At 48.5% G+C, this 22080-nt stretch overlaps 1 protein-coding gene across 3 annotated transcripts in view; it reads left to right on the top strand.

Annotated features, from left to right (window-relative positions):
- Positions 1–22080, top strand: part of LOC147894080 (uncharacterized) — a 233448-nt gene that overhangs the window by 174205 nt on the left and 37163 nt on the right. For all 3 annotated transcript variants that reach the window (XR_015542123.1, XM_087385003.1, XM_087385002.1), the window contains exon 14: positions 13426–13518. Coding sequence is in view for 2 of the 3 variants with exons in the window: in XM_087385003.1 (XP_087241129.1) it covers positions 13426–13518 (93 nt within the window). In the remaining variant the exon portion in view is untranslated. The remainder of the gene's footprint in view (positions 1–13425; positions 13519–22080) is intronic.

Below are 22080 nucleotides of genomic sequence, written 5' to 3'. Positions count from 1 at the left end.
CCCTCATGATCAGAAACAAAAATGACTGGGGCTGGTGCATCTGAAGGCCCCTCCTGATGAGGAACTGTAGTATCTGGGGCTGCAGCAGTATCCACCTCTGGAGTCTAGATGGCATCTGTTTGAACCGGACCAAGGGTCTCCTCCTGAGGTAAAGGAGCCACTCAGACCGCTCTCCAACGTGGTACTCGGAGTGCTGCAGGCTTTGGGCGCCCTGCTGCCCCTGGTGGTCCTGGGGTGCACGAAGCAGGGCGCCCTGCTGCTCCTGGTAGTCTTGGAGTGCGTGGTACAGACCGCAGGGGAGGTGCAGACGAGGTAGTACGTGGAAGAGCCGCACGAGAAGACCTCTTGGGTCTTTTTCTCTTCCTTGGGCAATCTCTAGCAAAGTGCCCAAGGGTTCTGCAAATCCTGCACTAATCCTGTCTTCCTACAATCTCGATTCTTTGTCGAAAGAGAGAGCCATCTAGACGCTGAATCATGATGTGGTCATCTGAGATGTTAGGGTCAGAGACAATGACCCTAACTCGAGGCACCCCATCCGCTCTGACTGCCTCTACTGAGGAAGAAGGCATGCTAGGAAGGGGGGGAATCTCATTGACCACTCCGAAAGTGGCTCCGATAGTAGCAAGAAGTCAATGGTAAACCTAAGGAAGACTAGGAAACCTAATGAACAGTGATGTGACCTAAGTGTCCTCCTTGACCAAATCGAAGCCCAAGGTGTAGGGCAAAAGAAAAATCCTCCTCGAACCCAAAGCCAGGGGATTAGCTTTGAGAACAAGGGTTGTGGGCTCGTGGGAGTCGAAAATCACTTGGAAGAATCTACGTCCCAGAAGTCGAATATCCGTGAGGTGTGGGGCGAGATCTCCTGGTAACGCCGCCAGCATCCAGTCTCTAGCCTGTGATCTGGAAGGATGTGACCCAAAGATGCAGGCGAAAAGTGATGTGGAGCCCTCTAATTCCACATCTTTCTTGAGCTGCTGCAACTCGTCTTCTGAAAAAATGACGGTTCTCGCAGCCGGTGGAAGTGGACGAAGATTGGCTGAATGGGGATCCATTCGCCAATCGAAGCGAAAAGGCCGATTCCAACACTGTTAAAGCTCCGTCCGTGAAACTACTGCCCAGGATGCCCTGAAACGGGCGTAGGAAGGAGGAGAAAGGAGAGGGTAGGAGAGAGGGGAAGAGACGGAGAGAAGAAGCGGAGGGGAGTTGAGATAGGATAGAAGGGAGAGGGCTGATGGGGAAGGAGAGGGTAGGCAACGGAGAGGAAAAGAGGGGGGTTAGGAGGGAGGGAGGGGGCGGGCTAGGAGGGAGGAAGGGGGCTGAAGGCGGGGAGGGAGAAGGTGGGCGGGGGAGAGGAATGGAGGGGGCAGGTTATTAAGGGAGGGGGCGGGGGGGTTAGAGGAAGGGTGGGGGAAGGGGTGGGGGAGGGAGGGGGCGAGGGAAGGGAAAGAGGGGGCAGGGGGGAAAGTGGTGGAGGAGAAGGGGGCGGGGGGGAGAGGGAGGGCGGGGGAGGGGAAGGGGAGGGAAGGGGAGGGGGAGGAGTAGGGGGCGGGGGGGCAGCGGGAGAGGGAGGGTGGGGGAGAAAGGGGGCGGGAGAGGGACGGGGCGGGGGGGCAGCGGGTGGGGGAGAGGGGGCGGGGGAGGGGGAGGGTGCGGGGGAGGGAGGGCAGTGGGTGGGGAGAGGGAGGGCGAGGAGGGAGAGGGAGGGGGCGGGTGGGCTGGCAGGGGGGGAGAGGGAGAGTGGGGAGGAGGAAGGGAAGGAGGGAGAAGGGGAGGGGGCTGGCGAAGGGGAGGGAGAGGAGGTGTAGCGAGGGGAGGGAGAGGGCAGGCAGAGAGGGTGAGCGGGGGGGAGAGAGAGGGAGAGGGGGCTGGCTGAGAGGGAGAGGAGGGGGGGGGGGCAGCAGCTCACAGGGAGGAGCAGCAGCTTTGCCACTGATCAGTCCTTGCTCACTGATACCCACGGGGCTTACATTTTTTAATGAAACCTCTTAAGATATCATGGTTCTTTTGCAGGTAAGTGTGGAATATTTAAGTATTGTAAGCATGAGAAAAAAACAGCTCAGAATGAGCAAACAAAAATCCCAGGTGGCGGCTGAAAATGCCACCTCATCCTTGAAGGAGAGTCAGAGAAGAAAGGACAATCCTTCCAGACTCTGAGAAAAGCAGCCCTCCTAGCAGTACTAGCAGTCCTGGAGGTTCCCTGTATGTTCGCCCAAATGGCCATCAAAGTGTGTATAGTATCTGCCCAGATATTGGCCATAGTCTGAGAAGGGTGAACTTGGGAGTCCTCCAAAACCTCTGTACATGTGGCTCTCCAAATATGCCATGCTGTGAGACTAGCCAGAATCTCCCAAGATGTGTCTACAGAAGCGTGGGGAGCTTTGAATGGAGTAAACGGAACATCCCGGACCAGTGAGTGACAACCAAGCAACTGATCCCCAGGTCATGAAGAAGGGTGCTCTATGAAAAGTGCAAAGTATCCTAGCAACACCCTTCCAAACCATCCTCGCCTGAGTTCACTCCTTAAGGCAATGCTGCACTGACTCAACTGCTGAGCGGCATCGAGGACAAGTAGGGTCAGCCCCAAACCCGGATCTCCATAGGTTCATTGCAATCCCTCCATGAATAGTAAGCCAGATGAATAATGTGACTTTCGTATTCCTGAGGGATTTCCATTACTAACTATATACTAAAAGAAATGCATGTTGTTCTCTCGTTTCTTGCATCAAATCCACTCCTACCCCCCGAGGTCCCACTACAAATACTTTATGTGGGACATCTCCATAGAGTTAAATCCTCCATGAATCAAGGGAATGCAATCTAGGTTATGGCCTGGATACCAATCGGAAGCCAAAAAACTCTGCTCCACATGACCCAAAACCCTGACCGGCTCAAAGGCAACATTCACACGGATATCCTCATCCCTACACCTCAACATCTTGCTCTTTGAGTGAACATAAAAGACAAGGTATCCCCATCTGAACCTCGTGGAAATCATATGACTTGAATTGAGATACTTGACCTCACAAAAGCTCCAAGCCAAGAATAATGATGGTGAGGCCTGCCATCTATAACTAACCAATTCGAGGATAGGGCTGCATCAATCTACTCAATTCTCCTCTCGCTTCCTCTCAGGTAACTTACTACCTGAAACTTAAGATCATCCAGAAATCCTTCGAAGCACCCATAGAGGAGGCGGGTCCTCTCCTCCATCTGGATCACAGCATATAACGAGAAAAACCAAGAGGTATACCATGATAGGCTGCCCATCAACCTCTCCCCAAGAAGAGGAGGGGACTCTTTGAAGAGTACTCCTCAAGCACTCCAAGCATTTAGGATAGCAGCCATAAGAGGGGAGGATGGAACCCTAAGATGAGGTGAAGTAGAAATCCACATGTGACTATCCATCCATTCTCCACCCATGGAAGGAGAACGGGATTGTATGCAACGAATGAAAAATCTTTCCAACGTTCCTATCTTGGTAGAAGGCCCCTAACCAGAACCTTGCAAAACAAGGCTCTACACTGCAAGTTTGGATCAACGATGTTGAGGTCCCTTCCAATCTACTCTAGCTCTAGTTTATGGAACCATCCAACCCACTCCACAAAAATTTCTCACATGCCTTTTGAGCTGAGTAATGCATTCCCTAGAGCGACACCAACAACAGCAAACAAACCAGGCCGTGGCCAATAATGGCTAGTTATCAACAATCACCCTGGAAGCGAGATCACATTTGGCTGAACTCCAAACGCGGAGTTTTCTTCTGATACTCTCCAACATAGGAGCAAACCATTGAGGAAGAGATGTTCGCGTCGACCTAGCACGCCAAGTATCTGATAGTGATATCCCTCTAAATCCAAGTACTTTGAAATCAGCCCCCCAATTTTGGGTGTCCTCATTGCTAATCCAAAAGTCATTGGATTTATTCCAATTGATATGTGCACCTGCTATAGAACAAAATAAATCCAAGGCTTCCGTGAAAGAAGAGAGAGTATGTGGAGTGGCATCCCAAAAAACACGTGTCCTGAGCTAGCTCACTGTCCAAGATCTCCGCGTCCTGTCTCAGGGGATAGCCCAATATGTCAGCCTGAGATCCAAAAATATGCTCATTGCTTCTGCCATAGGAAAGGGCAAGAGGGCATCCCTATCAGATTGATCTGACAATCTGAAATCTCTCTCCCCTGTCCCCTTTGATAAGCACCTTTGGCTATGGGCTGATCTGTACAAGAAGAGACCCCTCTGATCCAAGCATCTGAAAATCCAAAATTAGAAGGCGCCCTCCAATCAACTCTGTCATCCAGGAGTAGAATGCTAGCCTCTAGCCACTCTACATCACCCAATGTGAAGCCTTTCAAAAAGAAAAGATATTAAAAAATGCTTCGGCCATGCACAAAGCCTGTCTGTGTATCATGAAAAAGATACAGAACAATGGGCTGCAAATGCAGACTGATAACTTTTGCCAAAGCCTTATAAAAAGTACTCAAGAGAGTGATGGGCCTCCATTGGGAGATCAAAATTTTGCAACCCTGTTAGGGATAAGCTATGAGACCCTCTATAGGTGAATCATGCATAGCACCGAAGTTCCAAACACCCTGCAATGGGCTGCAAATGCAGACTGATAACTTTTGCCAAAGCCTTATAAAAAGTGCTCAAGAGAGTGATGGGCCTCCATTGGGAGATCAAAATTTTGCAACCCTATTAGGGATAAGCTATGAGACCCTCTATAGGTGAATCCTGCACAGCACCAAAGTCCCAAACACCCTGCAAGACTGAGGTAACATGGTCCCCCCAAAAAGCAACGAAAAAGGAGGATGTCAATCCATCTCACCTCGAGCACTTTGCTCTTGTGAACGGCAGAAAGTGGAGTCCTAAATTCCCAATACCAACAAGCAATCTACAACATTTAGAAAAACTTGTTTTTTTAATCAAAGCTTCAATGTGAACTACCAAACTCTTCAAGAATGCAAATGTGTGCAATGCATACAAAATTCGAATGCCGATTGGCCCTCCAATGGGAGGGCCCTCGTGAGAGTACTTGTTTCTCTTGTCCACCAATATGCAAGAGAGAGCAAGGTGATAGAGAATGCTACGTGAGATTCACAATGAAGGGGAGTACCCCTTCATCAATGCCCCTTGTGATCACTCAAGTTTCATCTTCCCATTTAGACCTACCACTAGCCTATGACCCATGCATCTACCATTCAATACACCTTAAAGCATCCTTTCCTTTCCTATTGCCCCTAGGACCTAGACACATGGGTGCACATCTTTATTAATAAAATAAATGTTACATGTTCGATTTTGATTTCATCTGAAGTAGTGGCTCCAGCTACTCAGATGATTCACTGCCATAACAATATTAGTTGGTTAAAAAGACATATCGGACCATCGAATTGGCGCATCATTGTAATAATGTTCTAATGTCTACTAATCACAAAATAGTGATTTCTCTTATCATGACACTCCCTCCTGCTTGGATGAGTAGAAGTCCTCTTCTCAATTATCTCTTGTCTCTTTCTCTTGCATACGCTTTCTCTTTTACTTCTGCATTTGCATTGTCTCTTTAGAGTCTGCAAGTATTCTCTCTTGATAGTACACAATATCTTATGAATCATAACTTCAATCTCATCTTGGAGATCTGGTTTTTCTTGATGCTGAATGTCTGAAAATGTAGAATTTACCATTACAATGTCTCTTCAATATCTCTTCATACACACATGAAAGACATTCTTCATGTGCCATATAACTAGTAGTCTCAACTCTTATGCTCGGAATCCTCTTCTAAATACCATGCTGCTGAAATCTCTTTTGAATAAAATCAGTAATCTGTAACATATTCTCAACAAACTGATTAGTAGTAAAAGGATTCTCTCACCCAATGTGTTATTGAATTACGGTAACACTGGCTATAGATGATCCTTAAATGGAGAACTTCTTAGTCTATAGAAACTATAGATTATCAATCTCTTTTTCTAACTCTTCTATTTCAGTCCTATTCATCATATAAGACACTCTGCATGGATGAGAAAAGCCTTCATTCTCTATCCATACTCTGCAATGACTATACATGTAAGGACTATGTCTATTATCTATCCATTCACAAACTCATACATGTACCAAAGGTGTTGGCTGAATGGATAGCATTCAATCTTGGTTTAATAGTCACCGTAGTTCTGGGATGTGGAGGTAAAAGCCTCACCCTCCTGCTTGGATGCGTTACCTTTCCCTTTCACAAAATTGGTCTTGGCAATTCTAGCCAATAGAATAGGACATTTATGCCATGGATGCCATGGCTTATGCTTACATACAAAACATTTACCTTCCTTAATCAACCTTTTTGTAACATGAAACGGTTATCTGATCGTGTAATCACAGCAAGACCTTCTTTAAACCTTTAGCAGGAATTAGTGGTATGCACCATAGAGAGAAAGGAGACGAGGGTAGAAAGAAAGAAAGAAAGAAAGTTTATTAAAGTCTTCGGGAGACCGTGAAGGTCTGACTAAAGATAACTGATACAATGAGCATAACGGTGGTGGTCTCAAAACGGGCCAACCAACCGTTTCTACAAAAAAGAGGTTATGAAGGACTATGTGTCTAGTCTTGATACAAAAAATATGTGTCTACCTCCAGATGAGACAAAGAAGAAGAAGGGGGGGGCACAAAAAAATGGGGCAGAGGGGGGAGATACAGTATATATGTGCAGGTGGTGATCGTCAGAGACCAATCATAGAGGGGCCGTCAAATGGGAAGTCGGAAAAAAACCTGCGATAGATGATTGGCCTCTGACCTCACGCGGCCTAGTCGAGCTCGGTCGTCGGGGGCGGCGGGTGGCCCTGTGGATGAGGGCAACGGTAACCCCAGTGGGGCGGGCCGAGAGCAGAGATGAGATGTCATGGACCTGGATGTGTGAGTCTGTCCGCTGACGCAGCTGTCGTGGCTCTGGCTCTCGCTCACGTCCGCGTCGTCGGCTAGACTGAGAAGAGGTATCCTATGGCTGAAAGAAGTCAGTGATAGGCCGCTGGGTGTCCTCACGCTGTGTGTGCTGCTCGTGTCGCCATGCTCAGAGAGAAGTATCTCGGTGGCGGGTCATCTCATGTAAGAAAGCGGCTAGGCACCGCTGATCCGGGAATTGTAGCATGTGTGGGAGGGAGCCGAATCCGTTGCGGAAGAGGCAGTGGTATCGGCCTCGAATGGCATAATAGATAGGACATCTGAAAGCAAAATGCTCCTCCGACTCGATCTCCTGTAAGTCGCAAAGTGGGCAAAGGCGGTCCTCTCGTGGGATACCCTCTGCGCGTCCACTCTCGATCCGTAATCGGTGTGACGAGACCCTAAACTGACCGAGGGAGATCCGGAGCGCATGTGGTAGATGTAACCCGGAGGTGTGATGAAGCCCTCCTATGAGGTCTGGAGGCAGTGTCGGCGGTAGAAGTTGAGCTTCACAGGAAGCTCGGAGTGAAGAAACCATGTCCGCCAGGTGTGGAGCTGGAGCAAATCCGCCCGAATGAGCTGGTTGACCTCCTGGTCAGTGGGGGAGAGAGGAGATGGTGGAGCGTCGAGGCTGTACTGAAAAGGAGGCAACCGGTCTAAGTCGAGGCCCAGTCGGGTGAACCAACTGGAAAGACGACTATACCAGCATCGCTGGTCCCCATCAACGGATAAGGCCATAGAGGAGGATAGGGCTAACCAAGGTAGGCGGAGGCGACCGTCAGCGGAGGAGCCAAAATCTTTGACTCTATAGAGAGAGTATAGAGACGACAACCGATTGGGTCCCTGTACCCATCCCTCCCCCAATCAGGGGAGAATTTGCTTTAATACTTGGAGAATGGAAAGATACAAATAACACTCTTTGAGAGAGCACGAAAACGTGCTTCTGAAGAGTACATTATGCACACGTATTGCAGACCCAATAATCTGAGAGGCAACTCTAGCTAATACCGAGACCTTGATGCTGTCCACACTGACAATGTAGGGCACTTCTACAAGGCAAGGAAGAGGCTTGACACGAGGGTGGATTCCATGGAGTGCCCTATGTTAGAAAATACCCAACAGAGGGTACACGCAGCGGAAATAATGCCCAGGAGCTCACACAATGTGCGGTGTGGGTGTGGAATCACAAACTTCTTTACTTATGTGCATTCAATAGGTGTGCAGACTCATCAATGGACAATGAACCAAACTAGATAGAGAAACCACCAAATAATATATTTCCGTCCACAACTATGGACACAATACAAGAGAGACAGATCTAGAGTCCCACCAATGGTGTGGTCCTGTGATCTTACCACAAAGTCCTTCTCCTATCTGCTGGCTATCTCTAGACTAGAGTCCGCGTGCTCCACCTCGAGCGTGAGTAGACTTTCCGTCTAGAATGATCTTCTCCACCTTGCTGTCTGGAAACCAGTCTAGGTGGGCAGCCTCCTGCAAGCTAAGTCTGCAGCACAAGGTACTTCTTTCTCCTCCTGACTGTAGGCCCAAAGGTAGCCCTGCTGCTGCTCCTTCTGCTGGTGGAATTGCTGCTCCAGATGATGTTCAAATGAGGCCTGAATGCCCTCTTTATATAGGCCCAAGAGCCTGGCCAGCCAACCGACCCAGCAGCCCTAGAAAGGGCCGACTGCTGGTCGGTTCAGCCACCTGCCCTTGGCCGACCAAAACCGACCCACAGCTCCCCATTTATGGGACTGTGGGCTGCCCTTTTGGGGCTCTCAATACAAGGGCCCTTGGCCCACCTTTCAAGGGCAGATGCCCTATAAATACAGGGTCCAGCCCAGCCTTTGCTCCCCCGCCTTGCCACGTGGCCCTGCGCCACTGTCTGCCTCCATGTGAGACCTGTTCCAGCCTGCTGTGCTGGCCTGCCAGGTTGCTTTCCAGGCCCCAAAGCACTGCTGTTCCTGCTGCTGTCATTGCGCCTTGTCCAGGGCTTGCTGCAGGTCGAGATCCTGCCTGCAACCCTTGCCATCCGGGTCGCCTATTCCGTGACTGCATCCTGCCATGAAGGTGCCTTGAGCTGCCTCTGCCAGGCCCTTCACTAGCACCTGGGGACCATGCTTTTGTGCTTAGGTTCACCCCCCCCATGCTCTCCTCATATGGGGGCTTACAGATGGGGAGGTGACCTCTCCAACACCCTAGGGTTTCAAGTTCATATGGTTGCTGTCATTCAGAAGGGGGCAGTACATGATAACACAGGTTATTGGTATGTGCCTCCATGAGGTGCAAGCTTTGTGGATGGGAAGTTTGTTTTCAGATTTCAAGCTTTGTGGACGGAAGTTTGATTCTTGCTGTATGAGTCGGAGATATGGTTCTAAAAAATGACGATTCGAAAAAAATGGCGATTGCATGCAAAACTTCCTTGGTTTCGACCACGGGCTCGCGGCCTACTGTCACGTGTCTTGCCACCTGTACAGCTGCTGCATGCAAGCGGCTGTACGGAGGCTGTTGTGCCGGTTGCAGTTGCGCCTTTGCCTTTCTCATTCAGCCTTTTCCCTTGCACCGTAGCCTACCTTCACAGCCTACCTTCACAGCTGTCCGTACACTGATTGGTTGGCCGTATGTGGTCCAATTGGTCCCTTTAGTCGTTGCCCTCTTTCTCGTCAAGCTTCCCTTCTCTTTCTCTTCTTCTCGTCCCTGCACTAGATCTCTTCGCTCTGATATCAAATGTCAAGTACCTCCCCCATCCACCCGTGAAGAGATTGAAAGGCAGCCTATCATGTGGAATGACAGGATTTTGGATGAGCTTGGCAGACCACTTGGAGCTTCTCCTTACATGCAGTGGCCAAGATGGGAGAGGGGCCCTGCATCTACAGTGGGAGCATGGAAAGCCTTCAAGAAGCTTCCTGCAGACCAACAGGCCCAGATGGTTCTTAATCTCAGAGGGAGTGCAGGGAGAGTCCAACAGATTGATGTAGCCTTGCCCTTGGATTGGGTGGACACAGATGACATGCCTATTACTTGCTCCACCTGGATGGGGGCATTTTCCAGATTGGGAGTTCCTTTACAGGTGATTGCTTTTCTTGACCCACATGAGGATGCCTTAGTATTTGATGTTTCTTCGGGGGGCAGGCTGTCTAGATCCATAGACGATATCTTGTTGGAGGTACCGTTTCAGTGACTTAGGATAGTGGGCTTCATGGAGCATGGCTCTCTTTCACAGTGGTACTTGGATCCTGACCCGCTTCTCCTCGCCCTTGGCTCATGGAGGCTGTGGCTCTATGGAGGTGTCCCAATTAAGGTTTTGCAGTGGGACCCTGGGAAATGGGAATGGATAGATGAAGGGCACCGAGAGAAGGGCATCCCCTTCTTTCGTTACACGGTCAGTAATGCCAGGAAATTCCAGCTCAGCTCTAGGGGTTGGAAGCCTACCAGAGCTCCTCATTGGGAGAACTTTCAGATTTCTGCTGACTTGCAGAGAATTTTTTGGCAGAGGCTCTTGAAATCCCAGCGGAATAGAAAAATCACTCTCTTCTTTTAGCTTTTTATTCATGGTGGGATAGCAATGAACCATTGGAGATCCAAGTTCGGAGCTGACCCTTCTTGCCCTTGCTGCCTTTTTGCTTTGGAGACAATACAGCACTGCCTATGGGATTGCAGACCGGCGAGAATCATATGTAAGGGGATTGCAAGAATTTTCAGCACTTTTGTTCGCCTGCCTTTCTATATGACCTGGGGATCAGTGGCTTGGCTTACTCTTTCAGGGCCCCAGGTATTTTTTGAGAGACTTGACTCCTCTTGGACTCTTCACATCCGACGACACCTTGTGGAGTCGTGCTCTCTAGAGGATGTTCCGGCCACTCTTTTCAAGGCTGCTCACTCCTCAGTCGACTCTCCATGGGAGATCCTAGCTAGCATTGCAGCATGGCACATTTGGAGAGCCAGGTGCACTGAGGCTTTGGAGGGTTCTCAAGTTCACCCTTTTGAGATCTTGGCCAGTACTTGGACAGATATGATACACACTCTGATGGCCATTTGGGCGACCATGCAAGGATAATCTCGAACAGCCTCCTCCAGGAGAGTTACTTTTCTTAGAGATTGGAGAGACTCTCCCTTCTTTCCTGAGACTTCTATAGGGTTGAGATGGCATTTTCAGCCTCAACCTTGGTTTCTTTCTACCTCATTCCTCTGAGGTGTTTTTATTACTTACTTAGCATGGTGTATTTCCGCACAGAGCTTGCTGTAGCGGGTTTCTTTCTTACTTAATAGAAGTCTCTTTTTTGGAAAAAAAAAAATGTCAAGTACCAAACTCTTCAAGAATGCCGATGTGTGCAATGCATGCAGAATTTGAATGCCGATTAGTCATCCAATGGGGGAAGAGTGCCATCATGAGAGTACTTGTTTCTCTTTTCGACCTACATGCAAGGTGGGAGAGAGATGATGGCAGATGAATGCAAGGTGGTAGAGAATGCTACGTGAGATTCATAATGAAGGGGAGTATCCCTTCACGGTCTCTTGGTTTCTCTTTCCCAGGGGGTGACTTTCATTTACATGCTTACATCGATTTGGATTGCATTGGTGACTTTCATACTCGGAAATCAACTAGTGGTAACTGTTTCTTTCTTGGACACTCACACATCTCTTGGTTAAGCTAGAAACGGTCTACAGTTGCTACCTCATTCTGTGATGCTGAGTACATGGCAGCCTTCAGAACCAGAGTTGAGTGTATTTGACTGAGGTGTTTGTTGGCTGATCTTCATGCATCATTGGAGGAGCGTACTCCAATTCTTACTGACAGTCGGAGTAGCACAGAATCCTGTGTTTCATGCTTATATGAAACACGTTGAAATTCACTATCACTATGTCAAGGAGTGGGTACATGCACAAGATTCTCAACTTAGTCTTCTGCCCTACATAACAGGATGTAGCAAAGCTATTCACCAACCATTATCTCATCCAAAGTTTGAGGCTTTTCTCAAGGCTTCGAACTTACATCCGTTTGGTTATTCATATTTACCTTGTACATTGTGACATTGTCACTGCAGGGAGTGTTAGATATATCCATATTTCGTAAGGTAGTGGCCAATGTTACGTAATAAGGGGATATGGGCACTTTTTTCTTTTAAGGTTTTTTCTCCCTAACCTCAGTTAGAGGTTGAGTTAAGTCACCACACATGTTTTGACCCTAGTTAGTGTCCATCCTAGGGTTTTTTCTCTATGACTTCATTCTTGTTGCTGTGCAATTTCAGTTCAAGTTCCTTCAGCTCCATTCGCTCACGTTCTCTTGCTTCCATTTCCAACACCCTCTGCCTAGTGTCATCTCTAGTAGAAGTATCAAGATTGGACATAAGAAGGGAGGCATACAAATTTGAAGCAATATGCATAATGGCATCATGATTTGATTATGAAGCCTTGTGGGAGTCAATCAAGTGAGAAAGACTCTCTCTTCCATGCATAGGGCCAAGAGTAGAGAAAACGTGTTTATTGACTCTCTCTCCTATTTGAATCCAAAAGGACTCCTGTGCTTGAAAGGCATACTCGACTCTCTACTCCAAAAGTGCCTAACATTGAGCCTTTGCTACAGCAAGGTGCTCATGAATCCAAGCATCTACAGACCTCCTTTTGCTCTTCCCTCCGTAGTGCTGCTAATTGCTTATGTATACCAATCTCCTATCTCAAGATTTCATGTCTCTCTATTCTCGTAGTGGAACAATAAAAATCACTAATTCCAAAAAGGACTATTGCCACATCTAAAGATGAAGGTACACCACCTTGCATATGAGATAGACAAATCCATAACATGGCCTCTTAAAGGCCCTCCTTTGCATACAAACCATATGGAATTCTGGTACTTGTAGAACGGGCATGCATACATGGCTCTAAAACCATTAAGACCATCAAATAGTGATCAGAAGTGGAGACCTCTGGGGCAATGCAAATAGTGCCATTTCTATCCACTGCCCAATCATCAAGATGAATTTGCCAATTGATGCATGGATTGGCATTTACAATCTTCTATTTAACCAAGAAAATACAAGCAAGGAAGGCAAAACATGAAAAGCATCATCTGTCCAAGAGTATATACCACTGAATAGAAAAAGGAAGTACATCCCAGGCGGCACTCACAAGAGAGTGAAGGCCTCCTTCTCTTTTTCCTTTTGAATCTGAGGGTAACTCCACCATGTCGAAGTCAACCCCAATAATCCAAGAGTGTAGAGGCGCAAGATAGCAATTTATGACACATTCCCCTCTATTATTGGGGGCATATAAAGGTTGAGAACACCAACATTATGTAAAATCCATTGTCATTTTTCCTTTTCAAGTTGGATTTAATGCTTAGCATGTGGTATGCATGTTAATTCACAATATCTAAAATAACCTTAGGATTGTCGAAGTTAGATATGCTAGTTCTCTGTCTTTATGGCTTTACTTTCTTCCATAATTAGCTTTTTGGCTTTGTACTAATTAAATTTGCGGATAATTTTTTGACTTATGTAATAGATTCGAACTTTGGAACTAGAGCTCGAAAAGCAAATGGATACTTTACGGCAAGTGAGTTCAAGATATGATACAGAAAAGGCTTTTTTGCTCAAGGTAAGGTTGGCGATCTATTTGTAATCTAGCATTGCTCTTGTGCACACATGCCCCATTTGCACTATTTGATAAGAGTTGAGAAACACTACTATCTCTGTTTATTGCATTCTTAGCTAATGAATGGACCTTTATAAGCACTTACTATGGTGGAAGCTAGGTTACACTCCATATTAACTACTTCTAGATGCTAGAAAGGGTGAAGGTCTAGTAGGACAGCATCATACAGCAAAGTTTTTAGCAGGTTTTGGACTTAATCAACAAGTTCATTATTTTGTATGTTATGCTGGTTTCTACTACAACACACTACAATGCCCATGCCCATCTAGTGTCTATTACATTCTTTGGTTTTTCTATGTGGACTGAAAGAGGACGCCATGGCCTTTTAGTTTACTATGTGAATTGAAAGAGGATGCCATAGCCCAGCCTATGTTCTTAGTCACTCTAAGTGATTTGGTAGGATATCATACACGCCATCGTGGCTTCTTGGAGCTAAGTTTAGGGCTCACCACATGCAACCATGTTCAAGAGAGCGGTTTTCATGGGACCATGGTTTATTCTTCACTTACACTACCATAGGGCCTTCATGGTGTTTCCACAATCCAAATTGGTTATGATAGCCTCACCTTTTCTCTATTTCATTTATCGGACATTTTTCACAAGAAATTTTCCCATTTCCATGTACTTTGGTCACCTCTTTGTCACAAACAGTTATGGACTTAAAGCTTCCAAATCTCAAATGCAATCTGATGTCCATTCTACTATAAGAGCCCACTGATCTTATGTTTGCTTAATAGAAACAAAAAAAAACAAAAAATAGCCCCTGAGAGGCCTAGGTGCACGCAGGCGCGACTTTGGGCCAGACGAGGACCACAAAAAATAGCCTCTGAGAGGCCCAAGTGTGCGTAGGTGCAACTTTGGGCCAGACGGTGTCCCCGTTTGGAGCCCAAAGTCGCGCTTGCATGCACCTGGGTCTCTCAGGGGCTATTTTTTGTTTTTTTTTGCGTATTTCTTGGTATAGGGACTTTTTTTTTGTTTTTTTAAATGTATTTATTGTGTGTGTGATGAGTGTGTGTGTGTAAGTGATGGGGGATGCATCTCCCAATTTACAAAAAACAAAAAAAAGCCCCTGAGAGGCCCAAGTGCGTGCAAGCACAACTTTGGGCTAGATGGGGACCCCGTCTGGCCCAAAGTCGTGCTTGCGCGCACCTGGGCCTCTTAGGGGCTTTTTTTATTTTTTTTAAATTGGGGGAAAATAGAAGTAGACATTGTACCATCTCTAGCAGTTGAGAAGCCTAATCACTTCCTAGCTAGAGTGTGATTGATCTCCACCCAAGCTTGTGAATAATCTCCCTAACCTTAGTATAAATGACATTTTCATTCAGCATACAAAATGCTCCAGTCACCATTGATATGTGAAAGACATCAATGAAGGAGTCCGTTAAATATGAAGTTGGCGGTAGATAACCTGGTGAAAGCCCATTCAATTGTCTTTGCCTTATAAATTAATGATTTTACTAATGCCATGATACAACTGCTATGATAGAAACCCAATAGAAATGTTGCACTGGGCTAGGATGCCTTTTCTGTGATTGCAGAGCAAGACAGAAGTGCCTGTGAACAGATTATTCAGTTTGCTATTTGTGGATTGATGCATTGCGGTGCCATTCTTGTATTTGCATGCCTTCTGAATAAGAGATAAAGAAATACCAAAAGGGGCGCTAAGTTTAGGGCCAATTTGGTGTCTGATGCAAGACAGGGGCATCTAGCTCTTGGGTGTTCTGTTCTAAGTTGATTTTGTTTGCTGTGGAAAGATGTAAGTGGCTGTAAAGTGTGTATTTGCTGATTGTTATCTGTTCACTGCCCTTTGGGGATCTCGAAGGCCGCTACAGTGGTTCCGTTGCCAGGACATTATGGATTTCATCCTGGCATGCAAGGCTATTAGGGACAGATGTTCGGAGGTATGCCGGCTATGATGCCTAATATGATGTATGGAAACATTGGGATGCAGCCAAGGATGCAGACTGCCATGCCCGGTATGATGGGGAATCTTTCAGGAATGCTAGGAATGAATGCCATGGGACCAGGAATGGCCAATCTTGCAGTGAATAGTAGACAAAGTGTCACAAATCTTGGCAATATGATCCAGCCCCCGTATTTACAGCCACCTGCTTATGATAATCTCACGCTCAAGGGGAAGCAGAAAGATTATAAAGAAGGTGGTTTAGCTGTGAAATTTGACACTTTGAATGGGAGCCAAGACAGGTTGAAAGCTCTCACCTTCATTCAGCAGTTTGATGCAACATACTCAGGTTGGAATTTTATAGAGTCGTTCAAAATTTGCAAAGCTGCCACTTGCTTAAAGGGAAACGCTTTGCAATGGTGGACGAATCTTCTCTTACAGGGAAGAGCACCCACCACAAGGGTGGAGTCTCTTTTCAGCTGCGTGGTTGATCACCACATTTGAAGTTGACATCATGATGGCTTGGCATAAGTTGGATGCAGAGAATTGCTGTAATTTGGAGGAATATAACAATAAATTTTTGGAAGCCCTATTGCCAGTTAATTCCTATCAGCATAAGTTGGATGCAGAGAATTGCTGTAATCTGGAGGAATATAACAATAAATTTTTGGAAGCCCTATTGCCAGTTAATTCCTATCAGCATGCTGCGTTGTCTGAGCAGGTAGAGAAATATTTTTTTTTTTTCATAAAAAGAGACCTTTATCAAGTAAGAAAGAAACCCGCTAGAGCAAGCTCTATGCGGAAATACACCATGCTAAGCATGTAATAAAAAACACCTCAGAGGAATGAGGTAGAAAGAAACCAAGGCTGAGGCTGCAAATGCCATCTCAACCCTGTAGAAGTCTCAGCAAAGAAGGGAGAGTCTCTCCAATCTCTGAGAAAAGTAACTCTCTTGGAGGAGGCTGCTCGAGATGATCCGTGCATGACGCCCAAATGGCCATCAGAGTGTGTATCGTATCTGTCCAAGTACTGGCCAAGATCTGAGAAGGGTGAACCTGAGAACCCTCCAAAGCCTCAGTGCATCTGGCTCTCCAAATGTGCCATGTTGCAATGCTAGCTAGGATCTCCCATGGAGAGTCGACCGAGGAGTGAGCAGCCCTGAAAAGAGTGGCCGGAACATCCTCTAGAGAGCACGACTCCACAAGGTGTCGTCGGATGTGAAGAGCCCAAGAGGAATCAAGTCTCTCAAAAAATACCTGGGGCCCTGAAAGAGTAAGCCAAGCCACTGATCCCCAGGTCATATAGAAAGTTAGGCGAATAAAAGTGCTGAAAAGTCTTGCAATCCCCTTTCATATGATTCTCGCCTGTCTGCAATCCCAAAGGCAGTGCTGTATTGTCTCCAAAGCAGAAAGGCAGCGAGGGCAAGAACGGTCAGCTCCGAACTTGGACCTCCAATGGTATACTGCTATCCCACCATGAATAGAAAGTTAAAAGAAGAGAGTGATTTTTCTATTCTGGTGGGATTTCCAGAGTCTCTGCCAAAAAAATTTCTGCAAGTCAGCAGGAATCTGAAAGTTCTCCCAATGATGAGCTCTAGTGGGCCTCCAACCCCTACAGCTGAGCTGGAATTTCTTGGCATTACTGACCGTGTAACGAAAGAAGGAGACGCCCTTCTCTCGGTGCCCTTCATCTATCCATTCCCATTCCCCAGGGTCCCACTACAAAAACTTAATTGGGACACCTCCATAGAGCCACAGCCTCCATGAGCCAAGGGCGAGGAGAAGCGGCGGGTCAAGATCCAAGTACCACTGTGAAAGAGAGCCATGATCCATGAAGCCCACTATCCTGACTGGCTGAAACGGTATCTCCAACAAGATATCATATGTGGATCTAGACAGCCTGCCCCTCGAAGAAACATCAAATACTAAGGCATCCTCATGTGGGTCAAGAAAAGCAATCACCTGTAAAGGAACTCCCAATCTGGAAAATGCCCCCATCCAGGTGGAGTAAGTAATAGGCATGTCATCTGTGTCCACCCAATCCAAGGGCAAGGCTGCATCAATCTGTTGGACTCTCCCTGCACTCCCTCTGAGATTAAGAACCATCTGGGCCTGTTGGTCTGCAGGAAGCTTCCTAAAGGCTTTCCATGCTCCCACTGTAGATGCAGGGCCCCTCTCCCATCTTGGCCACTACATGTAAGGAGAAGCTCCAAGTGGTCTGCCAAGCTCATCTAAAATCCAGTCATTCCACATGATAGGCTGCCTTTCAATCTCTTCACGGGTGGATGGGGGAATCCTGCGAAGAGTACTCCTGAAGCTGGCCCATGCTTTCAGGAGAGCAACCATAAGAGGGGAAGAGGGAGACCTGAGGTGGGCTGTGGTGAAAACCCATCTAGTACTGTGTGTCCAATCCTCTCTTGAAGTGGGCCTGCGAGACTGTATGCATCTGATAAAAAAATCCTTTCAAGGCTCTTGCCTTGGCATAAGCCCTCTCACAACGAACTTGCAGAGTAAAGCTCTGCACTGTAGATGTGGGTCGATGATATTCAAACCCCCTTCTCTTGTAGGAAGAATCAAGGTCTCCCAAGCCACCCTGGCTGTAACATCAGTTGTGCCATCTAGACCACTCCATAAAAAGTTTCGTGCAGGCCTCTTAAGTTGAGTGATACAATCCCTAGAGGGGCACCAACAAGAGCATACAAACCATGCTGTGGCTGGAAGAACCTGGTTAACCACCACCACCTTGGAGGCTAAGTCAAGTTTGGCTGAGCTCTAGAAAAGGAGCTTTCTTCTGATGCTTTCCAACACCGGAGCAAACTGTTGTGAAGGAGAGATGCCCACCCCAACCTGGCAGCCCAAATATCTGACGGAGACGCCCCTCTGTACCCAAGTGAAGCCAATATCATTACCCCAATCCGGGGTGTCATCCTCGCAACTCCAAAAACCACTAGACTTATGCCAATTAATGTGTGCACCTGCAGCCGTGTAAAACAAATCCAAGGCTATCCGGAAGGAAGTGAGTGTCCTAGGGAAGGCATCCAAAAAAACAGCCGTGTCATCTGCCAACTCACTATCCAGGAGCTCTTCTTCCCGGCGGATAGGAAGCCTCAGCCCATAAATATCAGCTTGAGATCTAATGTAGATACTCATAGCTTCCGCCACAAAGAGAAAAACAAACGGGGCAAGAGGACATCCCTGGCGGACGGATCTGGAAATTTGAAACCTGTCCCCTCTTATCCCCCCAATGAGCAACTGGCTATGGGCTGATCTGTAGAGAGAGGATACTCCTCTAATCCATGCATCTGAAAAACCAAAGCGAAATAGAGTACCCTCTAAAAAATCCCAGTCTACTCTGTCGTAAGCTTTCTCAAAGTCCAAGAGTAGAATGGCCAATCTCTGGCGGCTCTGCATGGCTTATTCTGAGGCCTCCCAAAATCAGAAAATATTATCAAAAATACTTCTATCATGCGCAAACCCTCCAGCTCTAGAAGGGGAGATAATACCATGACCAACAACCAAGGGGAGAATAGAAAGAGAGACCAAAATGCAAGTACCTCCCCTTGTGCCCATAGTAGGCGACCAGAAGGTATGTCCTGAAAGCAGTTTGCCAGACTTAGAGCAATCACTGGCATCCGGCTTGTGTTCCTGGATAAAATGGATATCAATAGCACCTCCAGTGACGCCTGGATGAAGCTGGTTGTGGATCAGCTACCTACGGCGACGGTGTGGAACTCCGCCTAGGCCCTGTAGCCCTGTATGTTTTGACTATCCTCATCGACAGGAGGATGCTGGATGGAAAGGCTTACCCGACCTAGTAGAGGAGACCAGCTTCCCCTCGGCCAAAAAATCCTGCTGAGGGCAAGAAACTCAACAAGTGAAAGGATCCCCACACCTACTGAAAGGGAGGCCCTGTCAGAAGGAATCTAATGACCGGGACCCCTAAGGTGGAGGGCACAAACTCCTCATCATCCATGAAAGTCGTTGAATCTGCCAATGCCGAAAAAGAATTCTTGATAAGCAAGTCTGGCCAAGGAGTGCGAAGAAGACCTGCACTCGTGGAAGATGGAGGAGAAGGACCTGCCAGGCCTCTATCAACAGAACTGGAGCTGGGGGTTGAGGAGGTCTGTGGTTGGGGTGAAGAGGAATCAGGAGCCCTCATCTGTGCCTGCACTTGCTCGGTTGTCCTAACTGTGGCAGGAGCAGTTTGTGGGGAAGAAGTACATGTAGCCCCCTCGTGGTCAGAAACCAAGGGGTCAGAAACCAAAGTGATTGGGGCTGGTGGATCTAAAGGCCCCTCCTAATGTGGAACTGTAGTGTCTGGGGCTGCAGCAACATCCACCTCTCGAGTCTGGAAGGCGTCTGTCTGAACAGGATCAAAAGTCTCCTCCTGAGGTAAGGGAGCCGCTCTGATAGCTCTCCATCGTGGTACTGGGTGTGCTACGGGCATTGGGCGCCTTGCTGCCCCTGGTGGTCTTGGGGTGCGCGAAGCAGGGCGCCCTGTTGCTCTTGGTGGTCCTGGAGTGCGTGATACAGGGTGCTGGGGAGGTGCAGTCGTGGTAGTACGTGAAGGAGCCGCACCAGAAGACCTCTTGGGTCTTTTTCTCTTCCTTGGGCAGTCTTTAGCAAAGTGCCCAAGGGTCCTGCAAGTCCTGCACTGGTCCTGTCTACCTGAAATCTCGACTCTCTGTCGAAAGAGAGAGCCGTCTGGACGCTGAAGCATAATGTGGTCATTTGAGATGTTAGGGTCAGAGACAATGACCCTAACACGAGGCACCCCGTCTGCACCGACTGCCTCTGCCGAGGAAGAAGGCATGCCAGGAAGGGAGGGGATCTGAGTGACCACTCCGAATGTGGCTCCAATAGTGGCAAGCAGTCGATGGTAGACATGAGGAACACCAGGAAATCTAATGAACAGTGATGTGACCTGCCTGTCCTCCTCGACCGGACCGAAGCCCAAGGTGTAGGGTAAAAGAAAGATCCTCCTCGAACCCAAAGCCAGGGGATTAGCTTTGAGAACAAGGGCTGTGGACTTGTGGGAGTCAAAAACCACTTGGAAGAATCCACATCCCAAAAGTCGAATATCCCTGAGGTGTGGGGCGAGGTCTCCTGGTAACGCCGCCAACATCTAGTCTCTAGCATGTGATTTAGAAGGGTGTGACCCAAAACGGTTCTCGCGGCCGGTGGAGGTGGACGGAGATTGGCTGAATGGGGATCCATTCTCCAATCGATGTAAAAAGGCCGATTCCAACACTGAAAAAGCTCGGTTTGTGAAACTACTGCCTAGGACGCCCTGAACGCGGGCGCAGGAAGGAGGAGAAAGAGAGGGTAGGAGAGAGGGGAAGGGAAGGAGAGGATAGACTGAAGGGGGAGACGGAGGTAGGCTGAGGGGGAGGCATGGGGAGCTGAGTTAGGAAGGAAGGGGGCGGGGAGGGAGAGGGAGGAGGTTTTTTTTTTTTTTTTTTTTGGGGGGGGGGGGGGTCTCCTTGGGGGGGAGAGCAGCGGGGGGGCGAGAGGGAGGGGGGCAGGGGAGGAGAAGGGGGCGGGGGGGCTGGCAGGGGAGAGGGAGGGCGGAGGAGAAGGGGGCAGCGGGGAGGGGAGAGGGGGAGAGCAGCGGGGGGGGGGAGAGGGAGGGCGAGGGAGGGGGCGGGGGAGGAGAAGGGGGCGGGGGGGCTGGCGGGGGAGAGGGAGGGCGGAGGAGAAGGGGGCAGCGGGGAGGGGGGCATCGCGGGGGGGGAGAGGGATGACGGGGGAGGGGACGGGGGAGGAGAAGGGGGGCGGGGGGGCTGACGGGTGGGGTAGAGGTAGGGCGGAGAGGGAGAGGTAGGGGCAGCAGGGAGGGAGAGGGAGGGGGCAGCGGGGGGGGGAGAGGGAGGGCAGGGAGGAGGAAGGGGAGAGGGAGGGTGAGGGAGGAGGGAGAGGGGGCTGGCGAGAGGGGAGGGAGAGGAGGAGCAGCGAGGGGGGGAGAGGGGGGGCAGCGAGGGAGAGGGAGAGGGAGAGGGGGCTGGCTGAGAGAGGGAGAGGGGGGGGCAGTAGCTCACGGGGAGGAGCAGCAGCTCATCTCAGCAGTAGCAAGGACTCCTTGGGGGCGAGGATGATTTGGGGTAGAGAAATATTGATGTGGATTGCCGAAGGAAATTTGAAACTTGGCACGAAGTCCAAGGTTTCTAACATGTCGCAGTTGATCGAGAATGCCAATACAACTCATGCTTTGCTACAGGGCAGGACCACTGGTTTTAAGTGCAACAAGAGAGAAGAGTTCAAAAGGAAGGAGGACTTCAAATGGAAGGACAGATTTGGAAGACCCTCAAGAACTACTTTGGTTGCGGGGCAGCGACGTGTTCTCAGGTCACGGCCTAACAGGTTGATAAGGAGGAGAAACGGGTCCTTAGAGAGCAGAACAAATGTTTCTATTGCAGAGAGGAAGGCCATCAGGTGCATGAATGCCCACTCAAGAAGAAAAGGCAACATCCCTCAGAGTATAGAGATGAACAAAAGGCAGAGCCCAAAGCTGATCTGAAGGGCAAGAAACAAAAGCCATCTGCTGGCCTTGTACCTGACATGATCACGGATATGAAATAGGAAGACGATACGGAGCTTTGTAGA

The sequence above is a fragment of the Dipteris shenzhenensis genome, chromosome 14 (genome assembly GCF_047967505.1).
Source record: "Dipteris shenzhenensis isolate YYH24624 ecotype China chromosome 14, Dip_SZ_1.0, whole genome shotgun sequence".
NCBI lineage: Eukaryota > Viridiplantae > Streptophyta > Polypodiopsida > Gleicheniales > Dipteridaceae > Dipteris > Dipteris shenzhenensis.
The sequence above is the reverse complement of the archived record's forward strand: the minus strand, read 5'-3'. Positions and strand labels throughout refer to the sequence as shown.